Below are 25,176 nucleotides of genomic sequence, written 5' to 3' on the forward strand. Positions count from 1 at the left end.
CATTGTGGTTGACGGTATACGATAAAGTGTGTGCATTTTTTCAATATTTTTAATAGAATTTGAATAATATATATGAATGCCAGTAGATTAACAAATATCAGATATAGGCTCACTTTCCTAGAGTTACTTCTGTCCTATTTCCTGGGTTAAACTTTCAAACCTGAAGACTTCATCCATTTTTATGTACAGTTTATGGTTGTATGGTCAGCTCCAACATCACCATGTTTAAAAATGAGTTCAAACCTCCTGTATGTTTAAAAACGTTCTTTGATCCAGAGGGACTGTACAGTACATTTGTCCCTTGTGTGTGGCTGCTGGGCATGCAAGTCTCTCTACCACAGGGTGACGTCTTGTCAGCCAGGAGCCCGGCTCCACTGATCTGACGGCGTGTCCCCAGGGACGAGCAGAGACGAGCCCTGACAGTGGGATAGCAGCACACTCCTCTCCAATTTTCTTTCCTGCTGCCTCCTTGCATCTTTCTTTTGGACCCACACACACACACACACACACACAAAAGGAAGGAGCTCAGAAGCAATGGCACTATGCACATGCTGAGTTTAAATGTTGACTCAGACACTTATTATTATTTGCTGAAATCATATCATCCCTGGAGGAGAGTTCAGGAGAGACGTGGTGGGCGCTGAAAACACACTTGCATTTGCGACGTCCATGCAGATTTCTCTTCGTAGTGGTAGACTGTAAAGGAAGGAGGGGGGAGGTAATCCGTCCTTGAGGCATGACTGGGGTGGTAATGGGCTTCTGGCCTTGCCTCGTGGTGTCGACTTTGCTACGAAGGGCCATTCATCCACATCTGCGCCTCTGAGAGAAAGGGTGGGAGATGCGAGGCGGAGAGCAAAGCAGAAAAAGGTTATTTAATGATACAGGTTTGGTGTGATATACGCAGCTTTTTTCATACTTTCTGTTCCACATCTGACTGATATACTGTTGCTGGAGTGTGTCAGATATTGTGAAGGGTTTTTTCCTTTTGGTAGTCAAACTTGTCAGGTAGTGCTTGACATTTTGTTGAAGCATGCACAGATTTGGCTCAGAAAACCAAAGGGCAATGCAGGAGGGACATTTGTTACGGACTTTCTTCACTTTGGTGTGAAGTCTGGTATTTTCCAACCTTTGCTCTGAGTTTATAAATGTGTTGTGTAAATGAACAGTGCATACAATTATGTTTGGAATCGGCCAACAAATTGGCAACAAAGTGGCATTTAGCCAGTGGTAACTGCGACACTTCACTACACCCAAAGGAACAACACCAGTTCCACAGTCTCTCACTCTTGTTTCCACCTTCCTCCTTCTGCAGCAGTGTGAGACCTGTCATTGAGTCAACCTTTTATTGAACATTTCAAGGATGGTTCCAGTTGTCCATACATGGTGGCAGGAAAAGTCACCATGCAAAAATGGAAAGTACCAGTAATGTGGAAACAATTACGCGATTCATCGATTATTACTCGATTACTAAATTAATCATTAACTATTTTGATAATCGATTAATCGTTTTGAAGCTTTTTTCATTATTAAAAAAAGATTTCTTATTGTTAAAGCTTCTTAAATGTAAATATTTTCTGGTTTCTTTGCTCCAGATAGCAAATAAATAATTTTGGTTTGTGAACAAAACAAGACATTTGAGAACATCATCATTTCCAGGTTTGATGAGCTGGAGTTGACATTATTCCAGACTGTAGTTGCAAAATTCTGGGAATTTTCGAAATTGGATATTTTTCATGGAAATGACTGTGAATAAACTGATTTTTTTTTTTCAAATTTGAAGATTGAGAACTTACTTTATATCAATGCTATTCCTCAATCACCGGGACATAGCACACTACTTTACTGGCTATTGAAGCCACACCCACTACATGAACTGTGCATCCCTCCATCACATGCACAGATGATTTTTAGAAACGTGAATGACTGAAGCTACACATTTGAGCCGAAGGATGAGAAGTAAGTTTTGATGATACTGTATGATGAGGTAGATATTTGATTTCTATGGTGTGGAAACACTTTTTTGGCAAGCAGTTCCTTTCATTTTATATTTTAAATAATCCCAAATTTCCAGTTAATTCTCATAAATTCCCATGGAAAATTTTATCAGGATTTTTCCGCCTATTCCAGACCTGCATTATCCCAACATTTTCATCTTTTTGATATACTTTTTCCTCATCGTGCTGCAACGCTTACTAATTAAAGCATGCAAAATAAACATGATGTGAAGACTTGTAAGCCTTGGGTTGCACAACATCTATCCACCATCTTCACTTTTTTATGAATACAGCACGTCTGAAACGTCTCGCCACAGCACAGTGTCCCTTTCACACTAAACTACGTGTTATCCTAATATTATCCAGACCCCTCTCTGTAATTTCACCCCCACATTTGAATGCCACACATAGCACAGGGGGTAAGTTTACTGTATCTCAGTCAGTGGTGCCATTTAGTGACCTTGGTCTTTGGTCAGAACAAAAGTCTGATGTCTCTGAAGGGGTTACTATGGGTCGGTTTTCAGTTTAGTCTGTATTTGAATGAGTTCACACGATGCTAATGAAGTCCATCAGCTACATGTGACTCTCTCTCTGTGTTTCTCAGTATAGCTTTTGTCACATCCCCGCGCTGCGAACAGGAAGTGATTTGTTTTATGTCAAGGCAGACAGAGGCAACAGCAACATTGCTCAGGCTGGAGTATGACTGAAAAAACAAAGAAGCACCCTCAATAACATTCAGAAGTGAATTCTACTGCTCAAAATAACTCCATGGACAGGGTAAACTTCCTGCCTGTATATACACACAAATGTTCCCATGGTCAGGTCTGATAAAATCGCTAAATAATAACATCCACAACAACAAGAAAGTTTACACTTTGTTGTTCCTTACACTCTCAAAACAAACATACCTTGGTCCATATAGAGCCACTCAAGGACACATATTTCCAATACACTTTCAACAATGGCCTGTTGTTGGATAGATCCTTGCGAAGAGAACTTGTGACTTGCTGTAAAGTTAAAACTACACCAACTTGCCATCAAACGGATGTGTCATGCTTTACCAATTTGAAGCTGATTTCATTATCCAGCTCTTTCTGTGGCTCTCTCTCACACTCACACTTCTTTCACTCTCCAGCACTCACTGCATGACACACAGTCCAGTCAATTTTCTGACTTTACTCCGTCAGCCTTTTTCCATCTTTTTTACCTTCCTGTCTCTCCGCTGACTTGTAGTGTGTTGTGATTCATGCTTTAATGCTGGCTAGTTATGAGCTCACAGTGGTGTTTTCTTAAGGCTTTTGTTTGCACTGTGAGGCTGCTGGGTTCACCTCTGTTATTATTTTTGTCTTCTCTCATGGCGGAACAGTTTCATGTCTCTGACAGACTTATTTAACATGTTCACACAGTGCCACAGAGGCTAGAGCTCAGTGTGCTCCTTCTTCCTGGCTGAACTTTGGTTACCTCTGTGTGAAAAAAATGAATGCCCACGAATGGAAATATGGTGAGAGATTTTCTTTGTTTTTCTCTCTTACCCCCCCTTTTTTCTAATCCTTTCCTGGTTCCCTCTCCTTAATCTAACACCTAACTTTATCCTCTCGGACAAGTTTATCTACACTAACTTTGTCATGTTTTTAGTAATTTTAGGTCATATGGTCTTGATCTGTTGGTTTGAATCTACCTGATACACCATGTTATTTCCATGTCAGCTAATGTATACATCAGTGTATACATCAACAGTGCTGTTGTTAATATGATGTACTGGGTTTTACTAGTTCCATCTTAGTAGCTGTGCATGAACAATGAAGCCATAAGCTGTTCAGTATAATCAACATTATGTTTATGCATCGCACTTTGAGTTTTACCATATATAATGACTTATGAATGAATGAATGAGTAATGAATGTTTATCCTCAGCTTTGTGACTGTTGTTTTCCGCTCATAAAAAAAGACGACAATTGACGGGTTTCTTCATCTTTCACTTCTAATGAATCTTTAATTAATGGCATTTATTGTAATTAATTATCAATATCAACTAATTTGAAAGCATTTTAGTGTGATCATTTTTTGGCCATTCATTAAGACGAACCAGGAGGTTTAATATTTTTGTTATTAACATAACGTTGTCGCATACTGCCGTTGCATTTAGCAAAAATGATTTTAACATGTGATATAGATTTTTTTCTTAATGAGTCAGATACTAAGCATTAGTGGTCTGTGTAGGTTATCTTTGTGTGCCGCCTGCATGGTTTTCACATGGAGTCGGACATTCTACTGGACAATAGCTGCCGTCACATTTGACTCCAGTACAGTGCTGTTACATGATGTAGTCCAAGCTACCAGCATCCCTCTCACAAATACCCCTGTTATGCTTTTATGATGTAAATAGGGATTGACAGAGGTGATGGTCTCTCTCACTGCAAGGTCTCAGCTCGCTGCCATGCACTGAAAGTGTTGCTGTGGCGCTGCCTCTCTCCATGACAATGTGAAAGGGTATTCTATCAGCTACATAACACACCTTTTCTGTGTTGTATTCATACACTGCATGCCTGAGAGAAGAAAATGGCAAAATGGCTCCTTGTAGACGGAGCATTAGGAGGTCAAGGGGCTGAATTTAAATGGTAGAGAGGCTTCCTTTATACCCTTAGCCTCACTGTTGGAGAAATGCTCTGTCTGATTTTAGCCATGAAAAATCACTTTAGATTTTAGACTATAGATAAACAGTGCTGTTCCCTTTCTCCTGTTTATCATTGGTTTCCTTAGTTCAAGCTGTGTAATTAGATTTATGCATGACTATTTTGTGTGTGAGCAGTATTACTCAAAAAGTGAAGGATTAGATACAGATCCAAATTTAGGATTTAGAATTAGTCCAAACGATTAACCTGTAGTGTATAGTAGGAGTGTAGGCAGAAATCACTGTTCGAGTATGAGTTCGATAAAGTGACTTTTTAATACCATGGTTTAAAACGGAAAGTGGCGCTTTTTTACCTTTATTTGACCAGGTAAGTCAATTGAGAACCAATTCTCATTTACAATGGGCAGCATAGAAACAGGGCAGGCAATACATCAACAACAAAACAATATTAAACCATCCATCCATCTATCTTCTACCACTTTATCCTCCCCATGAGGGTCGCACCAGTCCATCGCAGGGCCACATAGAGACAACCATCCACTCAGAGAGTGTCCAATTTAGTGTCCAATTTACCTAATCCCCATTCATAGCAATTACATGTATGAAGTGAAAAAGGATAAATGTTAAATACAGGTCGCTCATGAATGAACTGAGTTTTAGTGTCTATTGCACATGATTCCAGTCGTATGCAGCAGAAAACTGAAATGATGAGCTACCAAATGTAGTGCAGGCTTTGGGGATGAGTAACTTAATAAGGCTGATGGAACAAAGAGCATGACTGATGCTATGGATATTGAGTATATGATTGGATAAGGTAACTGGGTGGCCTTGGCAAGGTTTGTGCACCACGAGAACATTGAAACAGAGGCAACATATTGTGGAAATATTATTTTGTTGTGGATTTCATATTCAGTATATGTACAAATATTTCTTGATTTAAAAACAATCCAGCATACTGGTTCCCTGGTGTTTTAATATAAGAGATAATAGAGTCAAATTTATTCAGAAAGATTGTTTGAGGGTCCACTTAACTTAAGGAGATCTGTAGTGTGTAGATCTGCTTCACTTTGGGGCTGCAACCATTTATGTACCTGGGTTTTACCCTTGGTTTATTTCTGTCTGTGCTTGCTCTGTGTGTGTGGGGGTACATGTAATAGAGCTGACACTGCAACACTGTTCTCGTATGTTCTGTTAACCTTGAGTAACCTCTTTTCAGAAATGTGGCTCTCACATGGGTGGGTGGGGGGTGCATTTATCATTATTGAGCTTCATTGAATGAGCGATTTATGAAGGGAAACACTGATTCTGTAGTGCTGACATTTATGTCACTGAAATGTAACTTGGTAAAAATGTATGTTTTTATTAGTCGCTTCCAATATCTTTGATAATGACTGATGTGATGCAGAGGGTGGGGAGACGCTTCAGAAGATGGGCATGCCTTAGAAATTTGAGGGATACTGTTGCACTGATGTCATACCATAAGTAAACTGCTACAGCAAAGGCTTATGGGTATGGATGGGTTGTTTCCGTAAGTTAACACTAGTTTCATCAGTGGAGTGAATCACTGTGTCATTTGTTGTCATAGTGACTATGTGGTTATCATTTATTTTGCTAATGCAAAGAAATAACTAAATGATACACTGTGAGCCTTATGATTCAACTGCATTTTAAAGTCCCTGTTGTCCTCTCTTGTTCAAGATAGTTTGAGTGACCTATGACCTCTTGCTTCCAGATGACTCGGGTGACGAGGAGCCCACATCCCAGTCAGACCGGAGCGAGATTCAGGGAACCCTGAAGATACTCGTCAGCAAGCTCGACGACCTCAGCACATGCAACGACCTCATCGCCAAGCATGGTGCGGCCCTGCAGCGCTCGCTAAGTGAACTCGAGGGTCTGAAAATCCCAGTGGAAGGAGGGGAGAAGTTCAAGGCAGTCAACGAGCGAGCCACACTCTTCCGAATCACTTCCAATGCTATGATCAATGTGAGTATTTGAGACGGACCAGGATAAAAGAAGCAGCAGCAGAGTACTGAGTAATGCATGCGTTCTCCATGCTCTGGCATGATTAATGTGGGAGGAATGCCAGTCGTCTATAATGCCCTGGTTAGTAAGTAGTAAGAGATCACATAACATTTCCAGTGAGCTGGAGACACAGAGACTACATTTGAAGGTGGATGGACCTGACGCGTGGTGCTGGAGGTAGACATCAGAGGTTGTGTCTGACATTGCTAACTACATAGCAAGAGCTATTAATGTTGGTTTGTGTAGGATGCAATTCTATTGATGTTGGATGCTGAAATTCAAGGTTCTGTTTCACTTGACACCTCTAACACAGATATGTGAATTGCTTTAAACACCCAAGTGGCAGCAGGTTGAAACATCACCCATTAGAATCTGGACTCCCATTTTGAAGCCTCTAGAATTGTGATGTTGACGTTTTGCAACCATAAGTTCAGAGGCGTTGTCACCTGGTTGCAGAACTGATGTGTACTTTATCGTCTATTTTCCTCTAAATGGGATCCTATTCAAACTTCCTGACTGACTTCAGCAAGATAACCGGAAGACCTTTTTTATATACGGTCAATGGTTACACACCACCACCTCCTGTTAAATGTCACTATCTCAAATTTCATGTTCACAAATGCTGGTCTACGAGTGACTACGCCTTGTTTTCTACATTGAACTGAACACGACAACCTTTTCAGTTACCACTGTGTTCATGTTTGGCTCTGAGAGCTAGCATCATAACAAGAAGTCCTCTACTGTATCGGGCGCCGTTCCATTCTCCTCAGTGGTGAATACCATGGACTGTGCAGAATGTCAGTAGTGGATGAGAGTTCACAGAGGGTTGAGGTCCTGGGGGAGTGATACTAGATATGATAGTGGGTGTGGGGGACAGATTTAGTCTTTGCTCCCCCCCACTCCTCCTCTCAAACCCCTGACCCTCCCTGCTTGGTGAGGAATGTCAGAGCCTCCTGGACTAGTTAGACAGTTAGACATAGAGACAGGCCTGCTCTGATTAAAGCCAGACAATCGTGCAAGGTTTGTCTTTCCTCCTGCTTCTCTCTCTCTGGGTGACTTTGAATTGTCAGTAGTTTTGTCTGCTCTGTGCTTTTTTTGTAGTGTATGTCAGATTGCCTGGTCTGTTGCTTGTGTTATTGATAGGTGTAAAGGGAGCAGCACTGTATATGGGCAACCACTCTAAAGACCTGTTTTTTGGGGGCGATAGATGTAAGAAGGCTATCAAAGTATCACAGCGAGTAGAGGTTGTAAAGGCAGAAAACCACTGCATGCACTCAGAGATTTGACCTCGGCCCATGGAGAAGGTTGCACTTGTTAATTTAGTGGCCAAGTAACCGCTCACATAAATCAAAGCTCTTAACAGGTGGTGGATGCAAAGACATTTATTTTATTCTTTGCCATGTTGCTTAATCTGCATACTTGACCAGGGTGTTTTAATTTAATGCTGATATCTCTTTACTTACATATCCACTCCCGCATGCCCATTAACCTTTTTCTTGCCCCACCGGACGTCACATGCAGTCTGTGGTTGCACTGGGTGAGTCAGCTTAAAAAAAGTGGAACCATCATACGTTTTCAAGTGGGTGTTGAGTTTCATATCATGATTATCTCTGAGGAAGTGGACCTCAACGTCACATGCACATCTAACATTTAAACCAATGCACCGAGTGTGAAGTTTAGACACCTGATGGAAGACAGATGAAGGTAAGAGACTGGAGAGAGTGGAGGCTGGTTTAATACCAATTATTTTTCTTTTTGCGCTTGTGTTTTTTTTTTTTTATTAGCAAAATAGGCTTTCAGTTAGCAGATTAATGATCTAAAGCAATTGAAATGTAACCTTTATCAAGAATAAGGATGAGTAATATTTCAGCTTTATCAGCTTAGAATAAAACTGCATCATTGACTTTTAATTTTAAATACACAGTTATAGTCATGATCTGCTTTAATTGCAGTCTAAACTCAAAATCAAGCAAAATCAAGCAACAATCATGAACAGACAATTATTTCATATAAATTTTAACATTTGTGGCATGGCCAGATTAAATATGAGACATATTTCAGATATTACAATAATTTGTTACCTATACTGTTAATACCAACCCAACTGACACTGGACAGGAGAAGGGGCAAAGGCTGGAGTGTACCCTGTGTGTATGTGTGTGACAGGAACATTAGAAATCCTGTTCGCTGCAGGTGTTGTCATATTGTGTACATGGTTTAGAGTACATCCCTCTCTGAGAGCAGAGATTATGTGAGCTGTGTGACAGAGTCATCCATCCACCTCGCTGCCTGCAGCCGCAGCTTTCTCTTAGTGGTTCAGGGTCACTCTGAACAGCCCCTCTGGCCCCTCTGGCCTGCAAAGTGCACTCTATGTATTTATGCGCTGTTCCACCCATGACACAAAAACAATAACTGACTGTCACAGTGTTTGTTCCAAAGAAAATACCTTAGAGTTTCAGAGATTTTTCTGTCAAAAGAAAATCAAACTCTGAGGCTGATTTGTTGACTGTGACTCTATCGTGACATTTCCATCATACATGTAGTCGTGTGTGAGGTGTTATTTGGGTTCGCTGACCTTTGTGCTCATTGTGAGGCAGAGCTGACAGATGATATACCCACGTGTGTGTTTGATCTGAAGTAACCTCTTTGTCTGAGCAGTAGAACCACCGCAGTAACAATGATGCCCCTCATGAACCCTGATTCATCTGCTGTGCAATCAGCTCATCACTCACTGAAGTTGTCTGTGGTTTCAGTTTTCTCTTAGGCAAATTTGACACAGCAGGAAGACTCAGTAAATGTTCCACAGAGAACTAATTAACATACTGATGGTAGTGATTAATACCCTTGATTACAATGATTAATGGAGATTTGCATCTTTTTGTATTCTGTTGTGTCTTTCTCTCATAATGTCATCTGTGTGGAAATGTTGCATTATTTGTTGACATATTAATCAAGATTTTTACGATCTTATTGTAAAGGAGACATTCTTTTGAATTGAACATGGACCAAAAGTGTTGTTTTGTTTTGTTTTTTCAATAATCTGTATTCTGTTTGTATTTTTAATTATAAAACTCTGAGCTGTTTGTCAAAGCAAGTGAAAAGTAACTTTTAACTTGTTATTCAGGAGTTAAATCGGAATAAAATTGTGATATTTTATGCAAAAAAAACTTTCCGTGCTCTTGTGTTCCCCTCAGGCGTGCCGAGACTTCTTGGATTTAGCAGAGACTCACAGTAGGAGATGGCAGCGGGCGCTGCAGTATGAGCGGGAGCAGCGTGCTCACCTAGAAGAAACCATTGAGCAACTAGCCAAGCAGCATAACAGCCTGGAGCGAGCGTGGAGAGAAGCGCCCACGCTTGTGTCCAGCACACCCAGTGCCCCGACCACCAACAAGGGTGAGAAGGACTGTCTGTGTGTGTGTGTGTGTGTGTGTTATGTTTCCTGTGAGTGAGCTTCACTTTATTGCCTAAATGTCATGTGTTATTGACTCAGATTCGATGCCGTGTGCAGTCCTTGTACAGTGGAAGTCTTAAGTCGTGTCAGATGGATTTAATAGAATTATGCTTAAGTTAAAGAAGATAATTACCTTCACTACAAACTGTAGATCATGTGAACGCTTCTGTCAGTTTTTTAATGCACACCCCACCCCCACCACTTGTTGTTTACGTATAACCAACAGTAGTTGGGAATATACAGTAACCCCAAGGCTGACATCCATAGGAATGGGCTTATTGATTATGGTACCTCCTTAATGTTTTCACTAATGCCTTTTTTTCTTTAATGTTCATCTAAAGCATTTATCTTTTGCCTTTAGCAAGGGGAAACCCAAACACCTTACCTTTTAATCATTATAATATATATAATTAATGTATTAAAAAGTATTTTTAGGAGTAAACCAGATGCAGTGTTTGAATTTAAACATGGAGAATTGATTAATGATGAAGGTAATAATGCACAATATCAGTATTAGCCGATATTGACTTAGACATCCATCCGATATGACTGATGATATTGGTCATATCTGTAGACTGAATAGGCTGCTACCTTCTTGACTTCTATGCTTGCATCCTCTCCAACATTTATTTTATATGTTTATTTAGTTTTGTACAATGAACAAAGTTTAGATCTACAACATATTCTGTTAATTTACTAAAGAGGAGACTAAATTACCTCTAGAGTTTGGAGCAGGGACAAATGTATAGATATTGGTATTGTTTATTGAACTAAGCACTGAACTAAGATATGGGCAAAAAGTCTAATATTGTGCATGTTTCTTTGAAACTTAAATTTGTCCCTCTCAATTCTGTTTTATAATTTGTGCTTCTCTGTTGGACGCTTCATTTTGAACACATCACTGAATGTCCTGAATATACTGAATATTGAACACTGGCTACTGAACATGGGAAGCGCACACTGACAGGGACCAGTCAGACTAGCTAACCAGTAGAAGCATTGCCAATTTCACTAAGCTGATTACTCCCTAATTAATCACCATGGGAGTGTGATTACACGCTGCCCTCTCGGTTAACTCTGTAAAATACACAGTTACCAACATGTGATGGTTCTGCTGATGCTGCACACTGTCTGTATGTACTCACAAATGCATATGTGCCCGAATGAAGGAAGCGAGAGGCCGCTCAAAGAAGAGGCGAGTGATGAAGATGAGGATACTGAGTTTTTTGATGCCATGGAGGATTCCCCTGCGTTTATCACAGTGACGACCACTGAGAATATACAGCACAGGTCAGTCGCACACAGAAATGTTTTTCAGGTATTAAAATAATTAGAGGCTTTCATGTAGCAAAGAAAAGTAATTTCCTCTTTCTTTGCAACACTGCTGCCTTTGCCACATATTTGTTTATTGCACTGGAGACAACTCCACTTATTTCTGCAGAGCTTCAGTCACTTTTTTATGGCTCATCTCTTTCAACATATCCCTCAACTCCAGTGGCTAAATGTAATAGAAAGAACACATCATTCATCTTTAATACCCTGTAATCTCTTTGCTCCTCTTGTATATTGTGTTAGTACTGTGTGTGTGCGTGTGCACACACTCAAGTGATAACGGATGAGAAATTGACAATGATTTTGTGTTTCTGGATACACATCCAGTTCTCCTCAGAGAAACATTTTCATTCTGTTCCAGGCGTTCTCAGAGCAATTTGAGCGGAGCAAGTTCAGGTCACCCCAACGATTGGAACCAGGACGACCATGTAAGTGTCTCCAACTAATAGGATTGACATTTATGAACAGTGCTGACTTCTGTAATCTCTCTCTCTATATATATTTATACAGTTTGTCTCATTTAATATTGATTGATGTATATAACCACCCTCAATTGCTGTTCTCACAGTCGTTCTTTCCTACCCTACATTTATCCAATGCACAAACACACACGCAGCCTTTGTCTGGGTCTCGTTCTCAACCCTGTGGGGCTAAAGATACACAGCTGCATCGTTGCTCTAAATCTTAATTACCAGTTAAACATCTGCTCCTCTTAACTCCCCCTCTGCTGCTTCTTATCCTCTGTTCCCTGTGTTCCTGCCTTTTACTTGTTGTTCTTCTTTTTTTTTCTCTCATGTTTTATGGCATTTTGACATCTGTAATGTTGCATTTCAGCCTCTTTTCACTTTTTAACAACTTCTTCTACTTCTTTGCTGTTTAATGGCACTTTTGCCTTTCTCTCAAGCTCCTTTCACTTGCTCTTTCACTGTGTCTTGTCATCCTCTGCCAAGCTGCCAATACATTTTAAGGTATTTCTCAACAACCCTTTATACATTGTTACCCATTCACTCCAGTACAGAAGCCCTACGTAATGGAATGATCTGTATCGTCTAATCGGAATTCACCTTGAAAACAGACTCTAAGTCTGTAAGGCTTAGGCTGAGGCCCCCTACTCATTGCTTCCTAAATCCTTCCCCCCAGTCTTTCCACTAGCAACCTCACTGGCCTGCTTGTGGGAATACAAATACACCCACTTCTATTAAATCCAACTTCTTTCTAGAATATAGCAGTTGTTGCTAGACCTGAAAAACAGTATTTAGCTGCAAGCACGCTCTTGCTGCTAGGGAAATGTTAATTACCTGGGTCTAGAGACAACTGTAATGAACCTTCGTTTATGAGCCTGGCATAGTCGCACTTCTACATCATTGAGAAGAGGCTATAGGCACTTTAGCGAAACCCTTTTGAATAAAATAAAATATGACGCAATAAAACTAAGGAGTCTTCGTTTTAAATGCAGATAATGTGCTTTATGCAGCAAATGCAGGGGGTAGCGGCAATAAGCGATGATAAATCAGCAAGAGTGAATGTTAAACTGCACAAGCCCAAGGTTCTTTAGCCTTCTGTTTCTGCCTCACTCTCTCTGCACTCATGGGTACATTTCCAGGTAAACCTTCCTAGGTGGAGTGTGTTGTCTTCTGCATGGCCTGTTAATGCAGGAATGGTCAACTTGACTGTGTCTTTTGACAATATCACATATTCTTTTTATATAAAGTTACAATCCCACTTTATCAGTCTCCTTTCCATCACCCTCTGTCTCATCACAGATGTCTCCAGGCTGTAACGATGTGTCAGGGAAGGAGCTGCAGCCTCGCAGACAGAGGCGGACTCATATCCCAGCCAAGCCCAACTACTCCCTCAATTTATGGAGCATCATGAAGAACTGCATTGGCAAGGAGCTTTCAAAAATCCCCATGCCTGTAAGTGTTAAAGCCGTGGTCCTCCTCTTTGCTAAAATCAAGTGCATGTATAAAATGTTTTGAGTTTCACACCTTTATCTCCCATTCAGGTAAACTTCAATGAGCCCCTGTCAATGCTGCAGCGTCTCACTGAGGACCTTGAGTATCATGAGCTTCTGGACAAGGCAGCACGTTGCGACTCCTCCCTGGAGCAGATGTGCCTAGTTGCCGCCTTCTCTGTCTCTTCCTACTCCACCACGGTTCATCGGACAGCCAAGCCCTTCAACCCACTCCTGGGCGAGACCTACGAGCTCGATCGCCTGGAAGAGTTCGGCTACCGCTCTTTGTGTGAGCAGGTAATGGCAACGCCATAGGGCGAATTCATATACACAATCACTCGTGTGCATACAAGCACATCTAATAAACTTTTAGACCTTTCACACCAGTACAGCTCCAGCAATGTTCTAGTTCCTGAACTAAATTGTGTACTGAGCAGCACTAAACCAGAACCTGAAATTTTGAAATCCACCACAACCAATAAATACTTTCCTTTGCAAACTGTTATGGCATTGGTGGGCATGTCCGATAATGAGGAACATGCAGTTGACACTGGAAGAGACAAAATGTTTGGTGGTAATTTGTTATCCCTGAATTCCAGAGGGGTTAACAAAAGGCAGCAGCTCGCAGAAGCTCAGTGCAATCTGCCATGTTGCCGATGATGGATTACTGAATGGGCCTACCAGGTCCAGGGGCCCAAGGGCTCAGGGAGCCAAAGCCTCTGCGCTACTATCTCGATATCTTCACTACTACAATATACATCCCAATATTTTAACGGGGCCCTGGAGCCAAATAACACTGGTTATGTCATGTGTTATGTCTCCATAGCGCCCCTCAATCACATGTTTTATTATTCAACCCTGATACCTGAAAGGGGCCCTGAAGCCAAATTACACTGATTAAGTTATGTAATATATATCTAATAGCATGTGGCATGTTGCCACTGGCATGTCTACTTCTGCTCACGCTGTGCATTCACATTCACACTGTGTGTGTTTCACTTAAATGATGTTAACACAGGCTGGTTTCGCTGAGTGCGCAGAGATTTTAAAACAGAACTGGAGCCCGAAGCGGGAATCATGCTGGTGTGAAAGTGCCAAGTGTGTTCACCAAACACTTGCTGCTTATATTATCTCTTTTGTGTTCTGCTCAAACTTTTGTCTCTCCACCCTCTAAGGTAAGCCATCACCCCCCTGCTGCTGCACATCATGTGATTTCCCAACAAGGCTGGACCCTGTGGCAGGAAATTACCATTGCCAGCAAGTTCCGTGGCAAATACCTCTCCATAATGCCTCTGGGTAAGACAATGCAGCAGGGAAGCTTAAAAAAACATGGGTAAATAAAAGTTCCATCACATGAACTCAACAGCATCATATTTGCATTATGAGGGGCTCCATTTCCCCAGTGATTGTAGGAGACCACTGATTTGCCTCCTATACGATGTCAAGATAGAGGCAGAGTGAGAATGAATCAGGAGGGTTTTATGACCTCCATGACATGTACATAAAATATGAGTATAAAGGGAATTTGCTCTGGCTCCTGGACAGTAGAGAGGGAGAGAGCAGGGGTCTGTTGGCTCAGATAAATTAGAGATTTGATAGATCGAGGAACCACAAAAGGGATTTAGCATTCCCCTCAATTTTTCTTACATGCCCCCTCGGAGGTGACATTTGCTAATAATTTAAAGGGGCTATATTTAAGACATATATTGTACCAAGTCATAAAATGATCATGATATGTCATCAGAGAGGAAAGAATAGTGTTAAATTGAGCTTCTGCTTTCACTGATAGCAATGGTGCGGCCAGTTCATTCGCATTTTAAATTTTCTTTTGTGGGCTGCAAACTCAATTTATGTTTTGGTTTATTGTCTGTTGTGCCACCCACTACAAATCACCCAATAACACAGCTTGTAGCACTTTGACACCCAGGTTACCAGCAGAGTTACTCAAACACAGCAGCTATGGGTCAGTAATGCCATGACCCAAACGTAAAAAGACCCACAAATGCTCTCAAACACATCTAGACCAGAGGAAAGGGGAAAAAAATAAATGTGTTAAAAAATAGAGTTAACAGATGCTGCTGCTCAAAACAGACACACTTTCATTTTTATTCTCTGCCTGTTGTTGATGCAAGAACAATAAGTAAAAATAAAACAGAGGCCAGCGCACTTATTTACTGTATGTGTATGTGCATGAAAACAGTGAAACACCAGGTATTAGTGCAGCTCCGTGCTTCTGTGTTTCAGAAATTCTGACAACCAAGCTCAATAGTGGTTTGGACTGAAAAGGCAGTAACCATTTCAAACAGATTAAGTCAGGTTAAGTGTAATATATGGAGAAAACATGTATTTAGAAGACAGGTCTTCCAGCTGCTGCAGGTCGAAATGACTGTGTTCACAAACAGATTTACGATCGTAACAGTGAACCTGCAATCCAACATGTTCATTTTAGGTCTGCAGTCGCAGCTCTGACATTTTGTCCTTGTCCCTCCCCAGGTACCATTCACCTGCATTTCCACTCCAGTGGGAACCACTACGTATGGAGAAAGGTCACCTCCACGGTGCACAACATTATCGTGGGCAAGCTGTGGATTGACCAGGTCTGTTTCCTAGCGTTTCTCACTGGTAGACATTCACCCAGGCTGCCTTGGTACTTCTGGCTTTTCAGAGGTGTTTTGTTTTTGTTTTTGTTTTCATTCTGTGTGGCAAAATGTGTGTCCAGGAGAGCTTTTGACTTCCCCTCTGCACAAAACAAAACAGAATCAGAAGAAAGCCTTAGAAGCTCAGGAATAAGGATCTTCACAATCTTGAAAGATCTATCTTCAGCTTTGATCTCTAATAACATCCTAAAATAACAGCTTCTTCGCTCTGTGTGTGATGGCAGTTATGCAGAGTGAGGAGGCGGGACAGACAGACAGGTTTCATCTGCCTGTCTCTGCAGAACCTCACCATATTTTTTTGTTTGACAGGCATGTCCACAGGCATTCTGGTATATATTTTCTAGATTATCCATCAGTCTTTCCTCTTTTTTCTCTCTGTCATTGTGTTGTGAATTTGATGTGAAATGCCTGGAGGGAATTTCATTACATCTGGCAAAAACATCCACTTTGATGAGACAAATTCATACGTGAAATATCAATATACTGTGAAAGCAACTCTATTTCTAGTTTGTCTGTGTTTCTTGGCAGTATTAAATAATTTGGAGTTTGATTTGTTGAACTTCTTTGAGATATTCATGCTCATGTGTATGATTATTTAATTATTTTTCCCCTTGTTAAAGGAGTTGTTCCTCAGTGGAACCAAGAGTCTAAGGACAGATGATGTCACTTCATTAACAGACAGTAAAGTCCTCTAAAGCACTGAGCTGTATCTCTCTCTCTTTCTGTATTTGTCCAGTCGGGGGACATTGAGATTGTAAATCACAGGACAAAAGAGACCTGCCAACTCAAGTTTTCTCCCTACAGTTATTTCTCCAGGGACGTTCCTCGTAAGGTAAATTATTATTTTTTATTTTTCCACTTTGCTCATACCCGACCTTGGCATAATGTCATATATATAGTCTCTGTTATTTTGTGTAATGCTGCCTCCTGCTGGACAGCACCAACAAATGTATAGTCGTTCTTAAGTGTAGTGCAGTGTAAATGTTGTAAGACAGTGTGTACTTTTACTGTATGAGGTCACATAAGAACATGGTGATAGATGACTTGCTTTAATGTGTTCATTTCTTGAGCTGCCTCTGATTTCACGTTGCTGTTTCCAGGTGACAGGTGTGGTGGCTGACAGTGATGGTCAGGCTCACTACATCCTCTCTGGTACGTGGGATGATAAGATGGAGAGCGCCAAGATCGTTCAGAGCAGCCGAGGAGGCAGCGGATCTGAGGGCAAGCAGAAGACCGTCTATCAGACGTTGTCCCCCAAACTGCTCTGGAAGAAATACCCTCTCCCGTAAGCACTTCACCTCATCAGCCTCATGAGGAGGAACACTGGAATACATGAGTCATTGTTGTTGTATAACAGCTGCAGTGTTCAGTCGATATTATTGATCACAGCACACCACAAAATGTACCTGAACCCGTCGCTATTACAGGGACAACGCTGAGAACATGTACTTCTTCTCTGCACTGGCATTGACCCTGAACGAGATGGACGACGGAGTGGCACTGACGGACAGCCGCCTGAGACCAGACCAGAGGCTGATGGAGGACGGTCGATGGGACGAAGCGAACTCAGAAAAACAGAGGCTGGAGGAGAAACAGAGAGCAGTGAGAAGGAGGAGGGAAGCAGAGGCCTCAGACGCCATGGATGATGGTATGAAATTTTGAAGATACTGTTAAGTCTGATGTGTGATGAGTCAAGTGATGCTGAGTAAAGACAAAGACAAGCAGGGACAATGGAGGAGAAAGTAAATCCAAAGTTTGAGGACTTATTTTGGCCATAAATATCCTGACACATATACAGTATGTTTGAGTAAAAACCTAAAGATCAAGACTTGTTGGTTGTAAACTAAATCTTATTACAGACCTCATGGTACTGTGAGAACATTTTGTCTCTTTGGTTTCATATTCTGGCCAATTTTATTGGATAAATTATTTTTATTTTATTTTATTTTTATAGATCCAGCTAATCTATTTACCAACCTGACAGAAACAAACATGGGTTATCCATCAACAAATTGATGGATAATTCGTTGATGGAATTATCCATCAATATATGGTATGAAGTGAGGCATATACTGTTACATGTGAGTCAAGAGATGCTTATTGAAGGACGATGAAAAAAAATAGAAGGAAGTGAGATAAAAAGCTTGTACTTGCAAAGTACAAAAATATTATCATCTGTTTAAAAGACTAGGAAGGACAGTCACCTACTGTAGATATATATTTGATTAAAAATCTAAAGATTTAAGACTCTGTACATAATCATTAGGATGGAAATTATATGTGAACCAAACAGCACTACAGACCTTATTGTTGTTTGTGTAGATATTAATCAGTTTGGTTTCATTTGTTGAGTTAACAAAACAAACAACAAAATTATTTATTGGCAACAGCTTTAGCTCAGCTAGTGTCCATACCATCACTAACAGAAACAAATTGAAATAATTAAAACCGATGACAATACAAATCATTGTGGTATGTAATTTAACTTACATACCACAATACATTCGGACTCAGATGTTTCAGTGCTAAAGGACATTGGCAATATCATAAAAACAGAACAAGTGCCTTTCCAGTACCAGCTGGCACTCGTACAGTCTAATGCATAGTTTACAGCTGTGTGTCGAGACAGTTATTACTGTGACAAACAACTAACACAGACCTCAAACCAAAGAATTACATAACGGGATTGGTTTGTAGCAGCTGTTCAGTCATACAAATGATTTCTTACATAATTATGGACCACGTCTTCTTATGGTCTTCTGATCTTGATGGTTAAATTGCTCAATAACCTTTTTTTTTTACATCTTATACGAATACCACAACTTTGAATTTCTACTGATACAAATATCTGAACAATTCAGTCCCTCATTTGCAGTCCTCACTCTTGTCTTGGTCACATGACGATGGTGATGGACATCTTTCTTTACAGCACATTACCTGTGCTTATCGAAACATGTAGAATGTAATTACGGTTGAAGGGTCGTATCAGATTTGACCATTTTCATTTCATTTGAGTCAATGATTTAGCCTGGATCAGATCAATACTGACACTCAATATCATGTCATGCCCTTCATCCTTGATTAAGTTAAAAAAGAAGAGCTAAAAGGAACCTGGTGTTAGATGTCAGACTGAACTCTCTGTGTGTTTGTGTGTGTGCATTTGTTACATTTTTAGGATATTTTCTGGCATAAACACTGTCCTTGTCAGGCATTAACTATTTATGGTTAGGGTTTAAGATAATGCTTTGTTTTGGCTATTTAAATAAATGGAAATCAATACAGTGAAGGATAGCTGTGTGTGTGTGTGTGTGTGTGCACGTGTGCGTCTGCGTGTGTGTGCGTGCGTGTGTTGGTAGACTAGAATGTATTCTCTGTACCCATGACTTGTCTTTCTTTTCCTCCCTCTATTGATGGTCAGAGTGTGAATATGACTCTGGTGAGTGGTGGGGGTTACTCTTCATCCCTCTGTTGTGCATCGCTCCCACGTACACACAAGCACACACATACACACTACACGCCATCCTGTGTGTGTCTTCTGTGTGGTCTGCCTCTGTGTGGTAACTGCATGATGCCCCTCTCATGTCAACTTCTCCAGATAATGGAGGATAAGGAAAAAAAAAGAAAAAAGTTTTTCCTGTGCACATGTGACATTTTCATTTAGTTCTGATAATATGTTTATATGTAATAACGGATAAGAAAAATAACTTTTGCAGAAGCTCTTGGTGTGTTGTGGTGAAGCTACATCAGCAGGTGTTTTACTGTTTGTGAGCTCTGTTATTGTTGTTCACTTACCAGCAGCAAATGTTTTATTGAAAAATTTACTTATTTTAAACTTTGGGCTGAATGATTGGTGTAAAATATTTAAGTGCGATTTTTTTTTTCTGACAAATAGTGGGTCTACAATTTGATTTGCATTTGCATTACCTTACATAAATAAATAACTTATACTTATACTCAAAGTTACATGGTGTTCATGCACGTACTCCTCCACATAGATATTGTAACTGTCCCAGTGTTTTATGTTTATAATCTCCAGTGACTTTAGCTTGAAATCCCCCTCCTGAACTACCATGACACCGATAAAATATAACCAAGGATGATTTAGATTAAAAAAATCAGCCCTAATTAAAATCAAATGTACAATGTGCTCATATAAAGATAGTTATGAAGACATCTAACTGCAACTCTGCAAAGCTGCAATCTCATTTACATGATTTCCTTTATTGATGTAAGATGTTTTAATAGCTTTGTTTTCTGTTTTCTAAATACAGTGGTTAGTGAGTGATTGTTTCTCCTTTTACATACATATACTATATGTATGTGTGTGAGTGTGTGTTTTATGGCGGTGAATCAGTTGCTCGTAAAATTCCCTGCAAATGTGGCTTCTTCACTCGAGCGTGATCAAAGTGACGATGGCAGAGTAACACCTGAGCTTTTGTCCACACAGGGAAAGAATACGAAGGCTACCAGCCGCTGTGGTTTCACCAGAGGAGGAACTCCCTCACCGGAGAGACCACCTTTGTGTATAAGGGAGGTTACTGGGAGGCGAAGGAGAGACAGGACTGGAACATGTGTCCTGACATCTTCTAAGCCAGGGACTGACTCCAGATCTCACCCAACCTCAGCAGACAGGGAACTGCTCAGGCTTATGAGCACCATATGGACCTTTGTGAGCAAGTGAACATGTATGTTTCACACACTCTCGGATTACACTGTACCTCCAAATGTAAAACCCCTCACTCTGTTTTTACTATGGGGACAAAGAGAGGCGTCCTCTGAATCGTCCTCTTTGACACTGTACTGAAACAGCAGTGAGGCAAAGTGTGAATGTGACCTCACACGACAAAGGCACCCGTGCACTCCCGAAACACCAGGTGCTCTGTAAATCCTACCCACAGTGCACTTTTCTGTGATCACACGATGATGACAGAGTTTTACCAATTGGATAGAAGCCCATATCACAGCAGCTCACAAGTATGTAGACTCCTAACAGATACAAAATCATAGAAACACAACAGTATTTTTGGTGATTAGATAAAACTCGTAATTTTTTTTAATATTATGCTAGGCCTTCTTTATACATTTTAAAGTTTAATTTCCTCTTTCTCTTCACAGGAAATGCACATTTAAACCCTATTGGTGACTTTAAGAAGGAGGTTAACACCTGGATATGGAGTATGAACATTTTTTGTCTGTTAAATAAGAAATTATGGAAACCCAAAATGTTAGAAATGAAACAAAATGTAGCATCAATAATAACTACAGTTATATAAATGTATATCTGTAAACTTGTGAAAATAATCAGATGCTCTTTTTAAAACCAAACTCATTTATGTTATTTGAAATGTTATTTTTATAATATAGTTTATTGGAGTTCAGCTTCATTACTTAACAATGAAAGGTTTTCCTTTTTTAATCGTCACAGCCTATGATGTGATCAACTGTCGCATCAATCTGAACGGAACTATAAAAAGTGATTTTGAAAGAAATAAGTTGAAATAAAAACTGCGAGACAAAATTAACACAGTCTGCAGTGAATATTTGAATTTTTAAAATACGCTACTTTTAAATATACGTGATTATTTCACAGTGTATCTAATGTTATATTATTTATTTGTTTGATTTTCGACAGTCTGGTTTTCCATAATCAACAGCAAATCTATTGAAACAATCTGTTTCTATAATGCACACCAGTCTGCGATATGCAGCAGCGCACAAATGTGTTGTATCTAGTTGTAGTCAGTTCACTAGTGGATTAGACCTACAGTAAGTCCATGTCGTGATAATATACAACAGTAGCTGCTGATCCGTTTCATACGTTCGAATATGAAAATGTGTCAGTGAATTTCAGTCGTTCAGACATCTTCCAACACACGTTAGTGCAGTTGCAACACAAAACTTCAAAACATTCATATCATGGTGAAGGAATCTCCATCAAAGACCTGGATCTGCTTGTTTCACTGTGACTGACCTTAGATTAGCGCATATGTTTGTGTTGACGTGTGTGTACTTAACCTCGTCCTCTGGTGCTCTCCCATGGCAACACCTTTGCTGAGTGACATCATCCTCAGTCATGTTGGAAAGTATTAAGTTTGCGCCAAATAGGGCTGGGTATTGATCCAAATGTTTCAATATGGTATTGATATCTAGGCTTTTACTCAGTATCAGTTTTATTAAATCACTTCTAACAAACAAAATGACACATTACCATAATCCAATGCTGATAAAGAGAGAGAGGGTGGAGGACTGCAGCTAAACTAGCTCTAAGCTCTGTTTATGTGCAATATGTCATTAAACCACCACCGAAATAGTGAAAATGTCACAGACACTGGTCCCCACTTGACCAGAATAGTGTGTAATTAACTGCCGCAGTGGCCACACCCCCACCACCACCGTCTCAGAGCAGAGAATGTTACGTGAATTAAAACCTCATTTTTAAACACTTAGCAACATTTTTAATCACTCGAATTTGGTAAGGTGGTTACTGACACATTTTTCCAGTGGGATGACAAAGTCGGAAGTGATATATTGTGTTAGCCTCTCAAAACACAACATAGACAGATGCACACGCTTCCTCTTCTCCTTTGGGGAATGAGCTCCATCTCTGGTTGTAACTTACTGTGGGCCTCAAGACAGCCAATTACAATTAGAACACATAGCAATTAGTGATAGTGAACTTGTCCTCTGTATTTAACCCATCCTTATTACACACCGGGGGAGCAATGATGGATTGAGTGCCTTGTTCACGGGCATCCCAGCCATTGGCCCGTCCCCGGATTGAACCAGAGACCTTCCTTCTCAAATAGCAAAAAGCATGTTGTGTACTTGCTGGCTCACTAACACTGATGAAATAATTATAATTGACAACCTACTTTCTATATTAGATGATACAGAGGACGTTAGCCACCCAGCCCATACCACAAAAGTATTGAAGTTTGATACCCAGCCCTTGCGCCAAATGACAAAGATAGTGAGTAGTTGCCACTGAGTACATGCTGTGTGCATTGCACTGACTTCCACAGCCTCCTCTCAGTCTCTTAATTTGTAGTTTCCAGTAAAAACATCTCTAATTGAGAGTAGAGTGGCTTCTCCGGAGTCCAGTGTGGCTTAAGATGACGGTACAGGAGGTCAGGGCTGGTTCCTGTGCCACACCTATGTACGGTCAGCTTTAGCAACAGAGGATTCCCTCGGCTGCTGCTCCAGACTCACCACAGCTTACATGTGCAGCCTTTTCCTTCAGTGTTTATGGACACGCTGATCTGGGATCAGCTCACTTGGGTACCCTCAGTCTTTTGCCTTAAATCGACTGAAGAAGGGAAACAGTCCTCCCACCTGTGCACTACATGTCTTTGTTGACAACTAGAGTTTTGAAAAACTAGTTAGTATTTTTTGTAATTATTGTTAGGAATGTAGAATTTCCGGCTGGAGCAATTGTAACTATTGTTTGTCTATTTCTGTGAATAGTTTGTGATAAAAGAATGATATTGTAAATTTAAGAATAACTCCACTAATCTGAGTGTTAACTTACCTGTACAGCATAGTTTAAGTCTGAAACTGAATGAGTCCCAATTTTGATTTTGATAATTTCTGTGACGATGGAAGTTAATCTGCAAAGATTGAATTTTAAATCTGCAGATTAAACTTTTATATTTCCATAAACTGTCCTAACCCACTGAAAATGATTTTATAGAGTCCCTGATACAAGCACATCAGTGTCGATAATCCATCATGTCCTCTGATGTGCAGGCCATAATGATGTGAACATGTATTAGAAAATAAATGAATCCATAAAAGAATAAATAATATGTACTCATGAAGTGAAGGAGATTTTCATTATCTTAATATGAGCTCTCTAAATGTTCATCACTGTTAATGATTTGATAATGAATAATGTATTTTTGCCTCTTTTACCCATGCACATAAACAGTTTTGATGTGTTTTTGATTTGATGTCAACTTGTTAAAAATGAATAATTTAGCTTTTTTTATACTGGCTACAGGCTGTAACTTGTTAGCATAGCTTAGCTTAAAGAGTGGAAGCAGGGCTAACAGCAAGCCAGGCTATTTGTCATTTTAAACTTGTGTTTTACACACAAAAAAAGTTGTTTAATCTGTTGGAACTGCATTAATCTAGACCTTATTTTTGAACTTTTGGACAGAAACAGACACGCGTCTCCTCTTACTTCCTCTTGCTAAGCTAAGCTAACTAGCTGCAGTCTTTAACCTGTATGTTAAATAGTTAAGAGAATGGTCTTCGTGGTTTTTAACTTTTAACAACAAAACAAAAATTACCATATTTCTCAAATTGTCAAACAATTTCTTTTTCTTTTATCTTTTCAACTTATTATCTTCTTGTTTATCAGAATGGCTTTAATTTGCACTGCTGCTGAGGTTGCATATCAAGAGTGTCACATTTAAGGTTGGACACAACTGCAGCAATACGTTTTATTTTTGCGATCATCGTGCAGTTAATTTTCTATTGTCATCGTCATTGCACAGTCTCAGCAGAACATGAACTGAACACGTGGAAAGTTTCACAGAAGTTTGTGATTTCCTTTATCAATATTCAAACTTCACCAGAGATTACTTTAATATATTGTGTTTGAGATGATTTTATACTTGAGAAATGACATATTATATTTTGAATGATATTGAAGAGCTCATCGTATGTGGTAGTCAGTATATTTTCAGATAACTTGACCTCAGTACCAGATGGTGACTCGTCTGTACAAGTATCGGACAGCTGTAGCAATAACGCAGTGAGGTGTAGATTTGTTAGTTAATGGCTGTCGTTGCTTCGAACTGTTGTTGAGGAAAAAACAACCAAAGTGTAAATGGAGAGTTCACTGTAGATTTAAAATTAAAAAGAAAAAAAAAAAACCTGCCGCCTTTGTTTCAGAGGGATCTAATGTAAACATTGTTTCTCTCTCCCTTAACTCACTGTGGTGTGATTTTTCTCAGCTTTGATTTTTAATCTTTTATTTTCTGTCTTCTCATGGGTGCCATTATTCTTATTTTAGTGTTTTCATACTCTTTGTATGCATAATGAGCTTGACTTGTGTGCCATTGTGGCTCACATGTCCTCAGTTTCAAGGCAGAGGTGAATTAATGAAGACGCGGGGGGGAGGGGGAATA

The 25,176-nt window shown here is 40.0% G+C and overlaps 1 protein-coding gene across 1 annotated transcript in view; it reads left to right on the top strand.

The window, feature by feature from the left end:
• Window positions 1-21,359, top strand: part of osbp2b (oxysterol binding protein 2b) — a 45,406-nt gene extending 24,047 nt beyond the window's left edge. The window contains exons 3-15 of the mRNA XM_044025764.1: window positions 6,359-6,609; window positions 9,843-10,041; window positions 11,269-11,389; window positions 11,793-11,859; window positions 13,195-13,347; window positions 13,437-13,682; window positions 14,561-14,681; window positions 15,879-15,982; window positions 16,779-16,874; window positions 17,143-17,327; window positions 17,470-17,690; window positions 19,461-19,478; window positions 20,490-21,359. Of these exons, the coding sequence (XP_043881699.1) occupies window positions 6,359-6,609; window positions 9,843-10,041; window positions 11,269-11,389; window positions 11,793-11,859; window positions 13,195-13,347; window positions 13,437-13,682; window positions 14,561-14,681; window positions 15,879-15,982; window positions 16,779-16,874; window positions 17,143-17,327; window positions 17,470-17,690; window positions 19,461-19,478; window positions 20,490-20,632 (1,925 nt within the window). The 3' untranslated portion in view covers window positions 20,633-21,359. The remainder of the gene's footprint in view (window positions 1-6,358; window positions 6,610-9,842; window positions 10,042-11,268; window positions 11,390-11,792; window positions 11,860-13,194; window positions 13,348-13,436; window positions 13,683-14,560; window positions 14,682-15,878; window positions 15,983-16,778; window positions 16,875-17,142; window positions 17,328-17,469; window positions 17,691-19,460; window positions 19,479-20,489) is intronic.
• The last annotated feature ends 3,817 nt before the right edge of the window (window positions 21,360-25,176 follow it).

The sequence above is a fragment of the Solea senegalensis genome, linkage group LG5 (genome assembly GCF_019176455.1).
Source record: "Solea senegalensis isolate Sse05_10M linkage group LG5, IFAPA_SoseM_1, whole genome shotgun sequence".
NCBI classification, from domain to species: Eukaryota; Metazoa; Chordata; class Actinopteri; order Pleuronectiformes; family Soleidae; genus Solea; species Solea senegalensis.